At 44.5% G+C, this 14113-nt stretch overlaps 1 protein-coding gene across 9 annotated transcripts in view; it reads left to right on the top strand.

Moving 5' to 3' along the window:
• Positions 1-14113, top strand: part of DLG5 (discs large MAGUK scaffold protein 5) — a 1559980-nt gene that overhangs the window by 77208 nt on the left and 1468659 nt on the right. For 8 of the 9 annotated variants that reach the window (XM_069611004.1, XM_069611003.1, XM_069610998.1 and 5 more), the window contains exon 2: positions 9805-9873. The exons of the other annotated variant lie outside the window; for it this stretch is intronic. In XM_069611004.1, coding sequence (XP_069467105.1) covers positions 9805-9873 — 69 coding nt within the window. The remainder of the gene's footprint in view (positions 1-9804; positions 9874-14113) is intronic. 9 annotated transcript variants of the gene reach the window in all.

The following is a 14113-nucleotide window of genomic DNA, read 5'->3' as shown; positions in this document are numbered from 1 at the left end:
TTTAAGCCTCTGCTTCCCTAAGGTGTAGGTCCTTATTCTTAACCAGGTGACTACTCCTGCTACATTGCTCTTGAGCCCTCTTCCTCGTTCTGGTACTTAGGTAATTATGGTACTTGTAGTCCCAGCCAACATACTTGGGTTTTCTTGTTGGCTCTTCATTTTTAAATGCCGATTTAGTTCTCTTAAATCCATTTAAGGAAAAGTTACAAGAGTTGATTGGAAAAGAAGGCAGTTCATTTAAATCATTATTTATAGATTTCATGTTGCTGTAACTCAGAATAAGGGGGATTTTTGACCTTAGTAGTCTCAAATGGTCCTTCCATCTTTGGGGTCTTAATGTCACACCAGCCTTACCCACATCCACTCGGACACATCATAACGACAATAAGCCATTACATGGCTTGGTACCTTTTTAAAGGTTCTTCCCTTTCAAAGATAAATACTGTCTCATCCCACGGGATCTCCTCAACACCCTGGGCCTTATCTCCTCCTAGGTTATCCTCCCGCAGCACACCACCCCAAAGGTCAGGATCAGGAAGCATCTGCCTTTCCCTGGCCACCTTCGAGGAGACTTAAGGCAGGGCCTTAATGAGGGATCCGCAGGATTCAGCACAATGCCCTCAGCCCCTTTCCAGAGGATTTTCGCCTCTTATTCTCCACTTTGTTGAAGGGTTGTGGCAAACTTGAAATATTAACTCGCATGTGGCGGTGTTGCCCTGAAGCTCAAATCTTTTGGGAGTAGTTATTGGCCAGAATTTGAGAGATTTTTGGCATCCTGCTTCCCTTGAATCGGTTGATTTATTCTGGGTGATGTTGAGTAGGGAGGGGCGTTGGCGTATATTTAGCTGATCACATCTACTAGTGACAGCATGGGTAACATTGATCCTGAGAGGAAGAATATTGATAGTCCTAGTGTGCCTGATTTGTGGTGATAAGTCATGGTGTTTATCTTGATGGAAAAGATTACTGCTTTACGTTCTAATTAATGCCCCAGAATCACTGCTTACCGGGTCCCCTTTCATTGAATTCTGTAAAAATGTCCATTGCCCACATAAGCCAACTGGGCTTTAACATTTTTCTATCATTTTGATGAAGTTGGTGGGGGTAGCATGGTGGGTATGAGGAATGACCAGGGAATTGCCAGCCTTTGTATTGCGTCTTTCAATGAGATATTACAATTACCGTTTGTTCTGGTATTGCCATGATTGGATTCTGAACCTGAATGTATTGAGCTGAATGTCGGTAAGATTGTCGAACCATGAAAATAAAAAACATACATTTGAAAAAAAAAGATTGTGTTATGGGACAATCCGTTTTTAAAGGCAATATTATTTCATAATAAAAAGCAAACTTGGGCCTTTTTTTTTTTCAACATAGGTCTTTTGTTTTTTGTTAACTAATAAAATATCAAAGTATTAGCAAGATATAATATAGCACAATTCTTTCTTTGCATAGTCTGGCTCTCCATTAATCAGGAACTAGGAGAGTGGAGATGCCCCTCCTGGGAGTGGTGCAGTCTCTGCATGGTGATTGTTCCTCAGCGGTTAGTCCAGCCAGTGGGTGATTGGGGGCCTTTGTGTGAGTGCGGGGAAGCGTTCTGCGTAGTCCCATGAATGGGGGCCCATGTGTTCCGGAAGGGGTTTGGCTTGCCCATGTGAAGTGCTGTGATCTTTTCTGCTGTGGCAATGTCCCAAAACCTAGCCCGCCATAGAGGTATAGAGGGTCCTTCGGGGTGCTTCCAGAGTCTGGCAAGGGCTATCTTAGCTGCTGTTAGCAGTTGGGTGCACAGCTGGGCTATGTTCCCCGATAAGGGCATGTCCCCCGTTCCCCCAGTAGGATGATTCCGGGATCCCATGGGATGCAGAGATCTGTGATTGCTTGGATATGCTTCAGCACTCCTCTCCAGTAGTGCGCTGCTTTCGGGCATTCCCAGAGTAGGTGGAATAGCAATCCCTCTTGGGGGCATCCTCTCCAGCAGTTCGGGCATGTGATGGCGCTGGCTTGTGCAGCTGGGCCGGCGTGATATAATACCTGTAGCACACTTTATACCCTCCTTCCCTGTTGGTGATGCACTGGGTTGTTTTGTGGCGCCTCAACCATATTCTGTTCCATGCCTCTGGGTCCTAAGGGCGTCCCAGGTCTTTTTCCCAGTTGGTCATATATCTTTCCTTTACTTCTGGGTTTGACTTTTCCAGGAGTTTGTAGAGGGTGGAGGTGTTCCGCCTCGGAGGAGAAGTTGTTCGTGTGAGCTCTAGGGGTGTTAAGTTTCGTTGGGAGATCCAATGGCGGATCTGTGAGTAGTGAAATCTTTCCTCCTCGGGGACTCCGAAACATGGGCCTTTTAAATGCAAACTGGTTGGTCTTTTTCTTTATAGTGGGTCCTGAAGTGACAAATTGCTAAGGCCCCAGTAAACTTACAGAAATGTCAGCAAGGCATTGAACTAACTTCCAGTGAGAACTTTAATTGTTTCATCCAAGTGTAATGTGTAAAATAAACCAGGAAATCTTTTTGTTTGAAAACCTTGAATGCTGGTCCCTCATAATAGGGAGAGGCTAGGATGCTCAGAAGAGTTTTTGCCTTTGAGTTGGAGCTGCTGCACAGTTGGGAAGATTGATTCTCCTTTGGACCGCCTCATGCCTCCAATGGGAAATCAATACTAAAACGTGGGTAATATTATAGCCTTTTAGACAGAGGGAGGGGTCATTAACGCAGTATAATGAATGCCACAAGTTATGACTGAGGCAAAGCCAGGGGGCAGAAATTGGGGAGGGTCATTATTCCAAGTGATGTTTACCCCTTCTATAAGGCTAGCACATACTGGTAGTGACAATAGAAGTGTTGGAGTTGTGGTTGTAAAGTAGAAAACGTTTACTAGTGAGTAAAATAAATGCTCCAAACTTATTGTGCTTTATTTTGTAATATTTAAAAACAAGGATGTCTTTCTAAGTTCAGCATTTCAATTGCAAACTAGGTTGAACATGAGCATGCCTAAGGAGTAATGTAAAAAGAAACCATTTCTGTATAAAAAGTGAATGCTTTTCACAAATTGTAGCTTTTACTTTGGTGTGGTAAATTGGGTGTTTCATTGGGTGTAGGAGATCCTACCACGGAGGGAGTGTTTGTAAATGTAATTAAGCTTAGAAGTTGTATTGTGGTTTTTCTGTCTGCGTTTGAAGTCGGAATGCATTCAATACCAGTATTTATTGACTGCTATGAGATGGTCAATAATGAAATCCATGTGCTAATAATAATTGGTAATTCAGCCATCTGTTGCCAAGTGCTTTAAAATATGTTTCTCAGTGAGTAGACCATATATTGTATCCCAAATTTTATTATGATTATTATTAGCAGCAAATGTATTCTTGTCTCTTGAACAACCAATGGAAGATATAATTTGGGGCGAAAATTAAGTTTAATGGAACACAAGGGTTCCCAGTAGCAATTTGATTCATTACATGGCTCATTTAGTTTCATTGGGAAAGATTGATCTAAAGTGTGGTTTCCAATAGCATGGGGCACTCACTTGGAAATCAACGTGGGCACTCCTCTGTGTACAGGAAATGACAGGATTAACTTGTCAACAGATCCAGAGTGGAAAACTGCCAAATCTCTGGACAGTACCTTGTAAATCCAAATACTAACATTACCTTGTCATTTCATTCTGAGGTGGCCCTCCCCTGCCAACCCAAAGAGGGACATTTTCCAAATCACTGGGTTCTTCCTTGCAACTTAGATGCAGTACCCTGCTAGAAACCCACATGCAATTCCTTGTTGGCAGTCTCTTGGCAATCAAAATCAAGCGGAAGATTCCCATGTTGTCCAATGCCTTCCCTGAAAGACTTGAAGAAGAATTATAAACACCTCAAAGGTTCCAAACGATCTAAGTTTAATGTTGCAATCTGTCCGTTAGGGCTTTTGCATTCAGTCATGTTGGTACCATACTTCAGATTTAGAAGTGGCCACTGTTTTACAAATGAAGTGAAGTGTTCTATTTTCAAAAAAGCAAATTAATTTGTTTTTTCTTCATTGGCTAATGCTGCTTCAGTTGCCTATGAACCAGATCATTTGAAGTTGCTGGGTAATCCAAGTGAACCTGATGTAAACCTGGATCCCTTGAATAAGGTGTTGGCAGTGTGAGGAGCCAGGCATGAGAGACGGACACAGAGAACTCATGATTCTGGTCATAAACTTTTATTCAAAGTAAATTGGGGTTGGAACATTCCTCATCATCCCTACTCTAGGCGATATTTCTCTACCTCAACCTAACATAAATGGTATGGCCTGTGTCAAGATGTTGGAAGCAAAAATCTCCTGTGTCCAAAATCCTATTCTAGCCCTTACATTCTAAAAGTAACTCTAAGGTGTTAAGGGTAATGGCTTTGTCATTGGAAGTGCACAAATGTTCAAGTTCAAAAGAAAGGTGTAACTCCCACACAAAATTTATCATGGGATAGTATTCACAGTTCCAGGGAATGGCTCCCTTCCCCAGGTTTCTCTTCACCAATACGATAGATTAATAAGGCAATCAAAGTTCCTTAAAGCCCAAGAAGATATCTCCTTCCTTTTGGCATTGCAATACACTTCTAGAAAGAATGTCTCCCTTCCCCAATGAACTGGATAGTCCAGCCCCTTTGATGAGCAGCAATTACCCTCGAGATGGATGGGGATACAGATCTTACTCCTACATCAAAGAATAGAGCCGACTTAGGAAGTTGACAAAAGGAAGACTGTTTTATTATCAGTTGTCTAAAACGGGGAGCATAACGAACATCCACGCAAACGCTCGATCTTCAAACTCAAAGCATTTAAGAAAAAAACTGTACTTTTATAAGCAAAATGTGTCATTGTTGACCTACATCACTACCAATGTCATCCTACGTGGCAAACTACACAACGTATAAGCATGGGTGATTGGCTCTGGGTGAACATCTAAGTATATAATCCATACTAGTCTAAAAAAAAGTGTTACTATGTGATTGGTTACCTAACATCAGGTGGGCAACTAAGCCCTCCTCTAAAAATGACCACTATGAATGTCACTAAATGCACAACGTCCCATTGGTTTACACACTGAAGGATCCCTGAATACGCAGGTCCTCTACAATTGGTTGGCACTCTATCCATCTTCAGTACTTTTCCACCTACCTTAGCAACCTGCAGGCTGGCCGTCCAGATGCTGGTGAGGTTGCCTTTACTTTAGCTTTTCACCAATAATCCTATCAATCTATCATCACCTCACTGGTCTACTGTCAATTAGGCCTTTGTACTTCATCCTTGAGAGTGTTCTTGGCTCTGAGAAAATTGGGGAGTGAGCAGCACAGTCTGCCTTCATGCGTAGGTGCGACCATCTCATTCGTCCAACTTCATGCTTCCATGTGACTAGAGACCATAGAATCGAGCCTTTTCGTGTATTTAATATTTTATTCCAATAGACCCCTGACGTTATCCTTGTTATGTTCATTCCTTCTGAACAGGTTTGTTCTTTCACACAATTTTGTAACCAAAGTCAGTTTACTCCAGGTTGAAAAGACCATGGCTTCTTGGGGCTCATCCAACCTCGCCTTTATGAGCTCTGCTTCTGTAATTCAATGTCTGCTTTTTTAACTGGAACATACTAAACTGAGGCCGCCTTGCTAACGTCCAACCTGTTTTAATACGTATTTTTGAAAAAAACAGATGTTGCAGCCAATGTCGGCTTGAGTTCCTATCTAGAGCGAAGCCTTTGTGCCTCTCTGGTTCCTTTCTCAGATGGCCAAGGGTCTGCACCAGGGGTGCCTGTATTGTGGCTGCAGCAATATATGTACAATTCCGAGAAATAAAGTTGGTACCCTTTAGTGCGCTCCTTGGGAAGAATTACTCAATCACTTGGTTATGTTAATTCCAATTTGTTTATTCAGTATAGGTTCTGGATACTCCATACACTTAAAGTTTCAATAAACAAACTTTGTCTCCCAAATTGTCTCCCAACACGTGTTTCCCCATGACTTTAGCCACGGTTCCTCAGGGGAGATTCCTTGTCATGTTTCTCATAATTCTGATTCAGTATCGATTGGTATTCAATTTTCTCTCTCATCGGCTCTCTATTTGTCTTCCTTTTGTTCTTTTTCCCTTTTTTCTTTTTTTCCCTTGTGTGTAGATTCTTGTGGATTCAAAGATGTTCCTTTCTCTCGGTACGATTGCCTCTGTGCATCCGTGGTTCCCGGGAAAAAAAAAGAAAAAAAGAAAAAAGGGAAAAAGAACAAAAGGAAGACAAATAGAGAGCCGATGAGAAAGAAAATTGAATACCAATCGATACTGAATCAGAATTATGAGAAACATGACAAGGAATCTCCCCTGAGGAACCGTGGCTAAAGTCATGGGGAAACACGTGTTGGGAGACAATTTGGGAGACAAAGTTTGTTTATTGAAACTTTAAGTGTATGGAGTATCCAGAACCTATACTGAATAAACAAATTGGAATTAACATAACCAAGTGATTGAGTAATTCTTCCCAAGGAGCGCACTAATGGGTACCAACTTTATTTCTCTGTTTTAATACGTATAGTGGAAACATCCATTATTCTCTCATTCCTATGTATGTATACGTTGGCATTAGCTTAGAGCTAGCTTTGATTACTTTGCTACTTGTGTTTCTTCTGCATCTGTACACGTGTACAATTATTTAATATCTTCATCTGTTTCTGTGGCATAAGTTTCCTCACCTTGAGCCCAGGATGTCACTTATCCTTATTGCTTTCTTGATGCTTTACAGAATATCCGCATTCTCTGATCACTGCATCTTTTTATGTACTTCATCTTCACCATTCATCCTTGCTGTTTATTGGTTCTGCTTCTTCAGTGATCTCATTCAGATGGCCATCATATATTTTTGTATGCAGATAAGGTTTTCTCAATGGGTGCCTTGGCTCCCAGATTCTCTTAGGTACTGGCCCTTTCACTGGCACTGGACTGAGTCCATATTCTGCTCTTTGTCGATTCAGCTGTTCTGTATACGTCACATACTCTGGTTTCCAGTATACAGGTAAAAGGGACGGGTCGATTGAGGTGGTGGTACTTGGCTCCTTCTCTACACCAACCTTTTTCATACATTTGCAATCAGGCCTTCCTTGGGATTCTTTATTCAACAAAACGACTTGGAAAGCCAAACAACGTCGATGTGGGCTCCACCCTCAAAGGACACCTGGTATACTCCTGTGTCAGGGTCTTTCCACACTATCTCCACTGACCTGGACTACGGTCCCTGAGGGCGTTCAAACCACAGTGCTTTGGAATCATACCAATGGTAAAAGGCGCTATACAAATGCCCAATAACATAACTTGCAATTTCACTCACACTTCTGTTTTCCTGGTATACTTTGAATGCCACGCCTTTTCCATGTGGTTTACTTTTTACATTCGCAAACTTGACTTTGCCTGGGGAGGATGGATAGCTCAGGGGTAACTGGTTTTGTCTTGGAACCCAGACAACGCGGCGCAACACGGGTTCAAATACCGATCCCACACTTGGAAACCACTCATTGGTATTAAGCACATTATAAAAAAAAATGAATTCTATAATTTATACACTCTCCTGCCAGGGCTTTCTCACATAGTTCTTGTTTCTTAAATTCAGTCTGGTATTCCTTTTCAAATATTGGATCTGAAATCCCTTTTATTCACTTTTCTTTCCTTAATAACGTTGCTGAAGTGCCCCAGCTTCCCTTCTTAGGACTCACCGGGTTTTCATGGCTCTCTTCGGTCCTTTTGCGGTAAACGTGAAGCAGCTCTCCAGCGTCCCGTCTCCACTTCACAGGCTCACTGCTTTCAGCTTGCGCCTTCCACGTCCTTCGTGGCTCCCGTTTTGCTGTTGGGCCCCCGTCTCTGTTCGGGCAGTGTTGGAACTGCTCTCTGGTTCCTGTGGCCGTCAGTAAGACTTATTTTCACTTCCTGCTATGGCCCCAACATGGCGAACCTGCTTCTGCAGTCCTTCTTCCTCTGCTGACTTCCCGAGCCTTCCGGCTCCTTGGTCTCCTTTGCAGCTCAGCAGTCCCTTGGTCAGCACTCGGAGGATGAGGCTCCTTCCGACAGCACCCTTCTGCTTCATGCTTGTTTGGAGGTTTAAATATCCCAACACCTATTGTGCACTTGCAACCACTTGATCATGTCCTAGGCTCCTTGGCTTACTTGATCTTCATTACTCTGTTCAGCCTCCTCATCCCAGTGTTTCCATACAGATGGGAATAATAGTCCGTTTTCTGTATTTCATTACCAGAATATTCTAAAGATGTTATTAGCAGGTTTTGTGGTTGATTGAAGGGGTCTACCAAAGAATGCCATAAAGGCATGAGGAATTGAGTGTCAGGATCAGGTAGTGGCTGGCCACATGGGAAGAGGTTACCCCCGGGAAAGGAGTGATTACACCATCTGCTTCATCACAGCAGCAATAACAGAGTTGGAAGTTTTGCGCTGTCGGTAGGGAAGAGAGTTCCACCCTAGATACATAGTCTTGATTCTCTTAACTCCAACAAATCTTGAGTGGGGGCAACAAGGGCAAGAGGTTGCATGGTAAATTGGATGATGTTGCTGTTTTTAAGAATTTTGTCCAAATGGGAGTGTTTAGGTGATATTATGGCTTGTCGTACATGATGCTGCTGGTGTTCAGCTCTTGTTTGTTCGTGGGATCTAGGGTTTTGTACAAGGTAGTTTTGAGGCAGTGTCATTTCTACATTCCCCCCCACACCAATCATGCTGTTCCCATCTTCATCTTGTATCCTGGCTTGCAACATTGTGTTACTACTGACTTCTGCAATTGTATTCGCTCTCCACTCTTGCTTCTCCACTCTTTTGACTGCTTACTCTCTTTTCTCTCCTCCTTTCCCTTCTCCCTTTTCCTATCTCCTCCCCTTACTTTCTTCTCTGCACTTACTCTATCAGAATTGTCCCTGGACCTAATGATAGCAACCTCGTCTGTTTTCTCCACCCTCCCATTACTGTTTTTTTCCCCCTCCGCACCACCCCTCCAGCACTATCTGAAATGTCGTCAGGCCTAGTATGATAGTAGCTTGTTTTGTTCCTCCCCTCCCTTTCTGCACCCCTCTCCCTCACCTTTTGTTTTTCTCCGGCTCTACCAGAAATGTCGTCAGGCCTAGTACGGTAGTTGCCTGTCTGTTTCCATTTCCTTCCCACTCTCCCCCTCCCTTATCTATGTCCTAGCTCTTGCACTATCTGAAATGTCGTCAGGCTGAGTACGATAGTTAATTTCACATCATTTCTGTTCATGGCCTGTAAGAATGTGGTTGTATTTTCCCTTGTTCCCTCCCTTGCCTTGAAGCGCTTTGAAACACATTGTGTATAGGCGCTATATAAATAATCATATCACATTACCACCTTTTTGCAGTGGGGCTTATTTATTCCCTCTTGCGATAGGTTTCACTGAGTGCTGCACAGAGGGTTCTTGTAGGAGCTTTGAGTGGTTGGTATCATTCATGCATATTTCTACTATTTTTGAGTGCTCAGATTCCCTAGGTTAAACTGGAGGTGGAAATGTTGGTGCTCCCAAAGGGGCACTTTTCTTTCCTTCTAAGTCATGTTGGTGCAGTGTATTAAGGTCCAACTTTGGGAGTGGTAGACAGTCACAGGACAGCACTAATCCAGGAGTTGTGTTTGCTCTATTGCACTAAGAGGTTATTACTGTGCACATCTATCCATGATGTACATTGTTTGCAGTGAGTGCCGTATGTTTCTCATCCAAGTGGCTCACTCATCTCTGCCAAAAAGCATTTGAGGGACTAACCCTTATTTCTTTTTCTTCCTTCTCATTGAAGGGTCTCCCTACAGTGTGTTGTCTACAATGCCTTCTGATTCCGAAAGCAGCGACTCGCTGATAAGCAGTGGTGAGTGATGAATTTTTTTTTTAATGTAAAATTTAATTTTGTATGTGGTGTGGTGGGTTAGGATTCAGACACATTAAGGACGTTTCAAATGGATTGTGTCCTCCCACGTATTCCTCATCATTGATATTCGTATCATCAGCTTTGCTGCTTTGGAGAAAAAAAATGTCCACACCACAGGGCGCTGTGCTCGATGTCGTGGCATGGATGTCCCTCGAGTGCTGCTGTAGCGCGTCAACGTCATCCACAATACAAATAGCTCGAGCTGCAGCAGTTGGCTTCAGTTCCGTTTTTCCAAAAGATTTCACTTCGAGTATTTGAAACAGCACTTCAGTTTTCGTCAAGATGTCTTCATCTTCTAATCCTTTAACCCCAAAAACATGCTTAAAAAAAATGCCAGGATTGTGGGAAGAAAATGTCCATCACTGATCCCCTTTGGTTCTGCCTGTGGTGCCTGGGTTCCGAACATTGGACCGATGACTGCGGGTCCTGTCAGGCCATAACAGGAAAAGATCCCAAGGAACACCGAGGTAAATTGGCGGTGGGGAGGGAAACTTTGAACGCTTCTTCGAAGAGGAATAAAGACTCCGGGGAGTCTAAGGAGTCGTACTGGCGTAAGTCGAAGTCTCGATTGAGGAGTCGGTCGAGAAAATCTTTGTCTTCTTCATCGAAGAAGGCGAAGAAGAGACGTCACCGATCTCCTCCTTCGTCTTTTGACTCTTCAAGGGTTATCAAATGTCCAACTAAACATGATTCCCCAAGAACATGGGAGGCTTTCAGAGCCTCAATGATGTGAATTTTCGAAAATGCGGCCCAACCCTCTCGAAGAAGTCACGCGAAGACCATGCCCCAGCTCATCCTTTGGTTGACAGAGGAAGGTCAGAGACTACCAAACGCTGTAAATGCGGCGCGAAATCGTTGAGGGTACCGTCTAGAGAACCTTCTCCGATACCTCAGAAAAAGAGCAAGTCGACAAGCCTATAAGTGCATAAATCGAAGGCAACACTGGACAAAATGGCGTTTGGTTCCAAACCTTCGTCGACACCAGTCCCGACGGTTTCATCAACACCATTCTCTACAACACCTTTTGTCTAAGGCACCTTCAACTTTATCGAAGCCAGTGTCGACCACATGGACGTCTCCTGTCGAAGACTGCGTCGATTCCTGTAGCGCCATTGGCAAACCAAAGCCGATCCCTTCATGGCCTCAACCCACGGGTAAGATTTATACCCATTTGCCAAGGAAATACTTTTTTAAGTCTATTTCTATTTATGAGGAGGAGCAATCCTCTGAGGAGGATTCTTCCCCATTTGGGTTGAAATATGGAACAAAGAACGCTCCTGAGGAACGTGACCCAGAATCGAAGATGACTGATCTTTGACTGCCTCCCAGTCAGCTAGTGGCATAGACACGTCGCCTGAACTGGAGTTTGACAAACCTAATCATGCAGATTCAGCAAACCGGGATATTATGAATAGAGTTGTGGAGTTCATGGGCTGGAGCAGGAATTCTTCTGCCTACGAACAAGATGACATAACAGATTTTCTGAGCCAGGGTCCTCAGAAGGATCCAGTACTGCCTTTTCATGCAGCCCTTCAAAGGAAGGTCATGTCAAATCGGGAGACTCCAGAGTCTGGACCTGGGGTAAACAAAAATGTTGTCAGAAAATATAGACCTTCATCCATTGATCCAGACTATGACTAAGCACCATACAACTGAAAGCTTGGTGGTCCAAGCAGCTACATCCACCAGACAGTCTGCTTATCCCTCTATTTCCCCCAGATAGGGATGACAAGAGGATTGATGGCTGGGCTCGTAAGATTTTTTCTTCAAGCAGTATGGCTTTAAAATCAACCAATGTTACTTGTACCCTTTCGAGGTTTACCTACACCCTGTGAGACTGTTAGCATGGCGGCTCAGCACATTCTGGAAGGCAAGGAAAGAGATGGCTTCCTGGCTATTGTAAAGGATGGAAAGGAGGCAATGGGGGAATGTCTCCAGTCAGGACTGGATACTGCTGACAGCATCAGCAGATCCATGGCTTCTAACACCGTGCTATGCAGGTTTGTGTGGCTGAGAAAGTGGGCTTTGCACCAGATGTGCAGGCCAGCCTACTCAATATGCCCTTTGACGGCTTGAGGTTGTTCGGCAGCAAGGCGGATGAGAGTCTAGAGAAGCTGCAGACCTCTAAGGTGGCGGCTAAGTCACTTGGCGCCTCCAAAGGTCAACCTCAACAACACTCCTACTCAGGTTCATCTTCCTGGAGGGATCATCCTTTTCGTTTCTATTCCTCATTTGGAAGGGGAAGAGGACAGGCTAGTCAAAGAGGACAAAAAAAGATTCCCTCATGGTGGACGAGGAAAGGGTGCTAGATCAGCCCCAGCAGCGGCAACTGCCTCCAAGCCACTCTGAAGTCTTGACCTACAAGTCCCCGGTGGGAGGCAGAATCTCTCATTGTCTGAGCGAATGGCGGGGCATTACTTCAGATGCTTGGGCCTGAAAACAGTAGCCCAGGGTTATTGCTTTTCATTTAAAAAAATGCCTCTGCATCATCCACCAGAATTCAACTCTGTCAAAATTCCAGATACGCTCCTTGTGCAGGAAATTCTAACCCTGCTAGAGAAAGTTGCAATAGGACATGTACCTGTAGTGGAGAGGAACAATGGTTGGTATTTCCCCTTACTTTCTCATTCCCAAGAAGGACAGAGGATTGACTTGAGAAATTTGAACAAATTCCTCAGGAAGGTCAAGTTCAAGATGGTAACCATTTCTCAGATCCTTCAGGCTCTCCAACTCCAAGACTGGTTGGTATCATTGGAACTTCAGGATGCTTACTTTCATGTGCCAATCCATCTCAAGCACAGAAAGTACCTGGGGTCGCGGTTGGCAGTTCTCATTTTCAATTTCGAGTTCTGCTATTCGGGCTGACCTCCGCCCTATGGTTTTCACCAAACTGATGGTGGTAGTGGCAGCAAGTCTCATGAGTGGGGGGGGGGATTCACGTCTACCCCTACCTGGGCGATTGGTTAATCGGGGCTCGTTCACCCGTACAAGCCCAGGAACATCTGAGGATTACCGGCTACTTCCTACACAGACTGGGCTTCTCCCTCAATTACAAAAAGTCTCATATGCTACCATTCCAAGGACTCCAATTCATCAGAGCAGTCCTGGATACTTCTCTGGGAAAGCCTAGCATCCCGAGGTGAGAGCTCGGCACATTCTGCAGATGGTCGCAAAGTTCCAGTATGCCCAACATCTGCTGGCCTTCGATTTTCTGAGGTTGCTCAACCCCATGGCATCCTGCATTTTTCTGGTGCCAGAGGCCAGATTGAGAATGAGATCCCTTCAAATGGCCCTCAGGACTCAATGGTCCCAATTTTCGGGGAATATGTCAGATCTTCTGCAAGTTCTGAGCAAAGTGGCTCAAGATCTTTGGCAACCATGGCCGGAGATGGTAGTGACGGATGTCTAACACACAGGGTGGGGAGCCCACACCAGCGATCTGACAATCGGCGATCGTTGGTCTCCATCTACACCAACATTTTGGAGCTGAGGGCAATCGGACTAGTGCTGAAGGCCTTCTGCCCTCTGTACGGGGGGAAGAATGTCCTGATAATGGCGGGCAACCCAGTGGCCATGTACTACCTCAACAAGAGAGGAGTCGTAGGATCACCATCACTGTGCAGAGAGGCAATGCAGCTCTGGTTCTGGGCAATACAAGAAGGAATGTCTTTATCGGCAGTTCACCTATGCGGAGAGAAGAACACGGCGGCGGATGCTCTGATGTGTGATCAGTACTGCTCAAGGGAATTTCTTCCAAGAGGAGCTCAAAGGGACGCGTTCGTAGTGGACTGGGAATTTCCACTCCTCTGTGTTTCCTCCAGTCCCCGTCATCCCTCACGTGATCAGGAGGTTGAGAAAGTTCAGGAAAACCATGATCCCTATTGCTCCAGATTGGGCCAGGAGGACGTGGTACCCGGACCTTCTGGACATGTCCATCTGCCCTCCAATACGTCTTCCACAAAGAGAGGATCTTCTCTCGCAAGAGGAAGGTCGGGTTCTCCATCCAGAGGTCAAGATACTCAGCCTTCACACATGGTTTCTGAGAGGCTGAGATATAAGGATTGGGACCTCCCGAACGACGTAATGGAGATTTTGCTTTCTGCCCGAAAGGCCAGCAACAAAATCCTTGTACCAGTGTCGTTGGAAATAAGTTCAGCAACTGGTGCAAGGATAAAATGTG

The sequence above is a fragment of the Ambystoma mexicanum genome, chromosome 8 (assembly GCF_040938575.1).
Source record: "Ambystoma mexicanum isolate Mex_15411 chromosome 8, UKY_AmexF1_1, whole genome shotgun sequence".
NCBI classification, from domain to species: domain Eukaryota; kingdom Metazoa; phylum Chordata; class Amphibia; order Caudata; family Ambystomatidae; genus Ambystoma; species Ambystoma mexicanum.
This window is presented reverse-complemented; position numbering and strand designations above follow the sequence as displayed.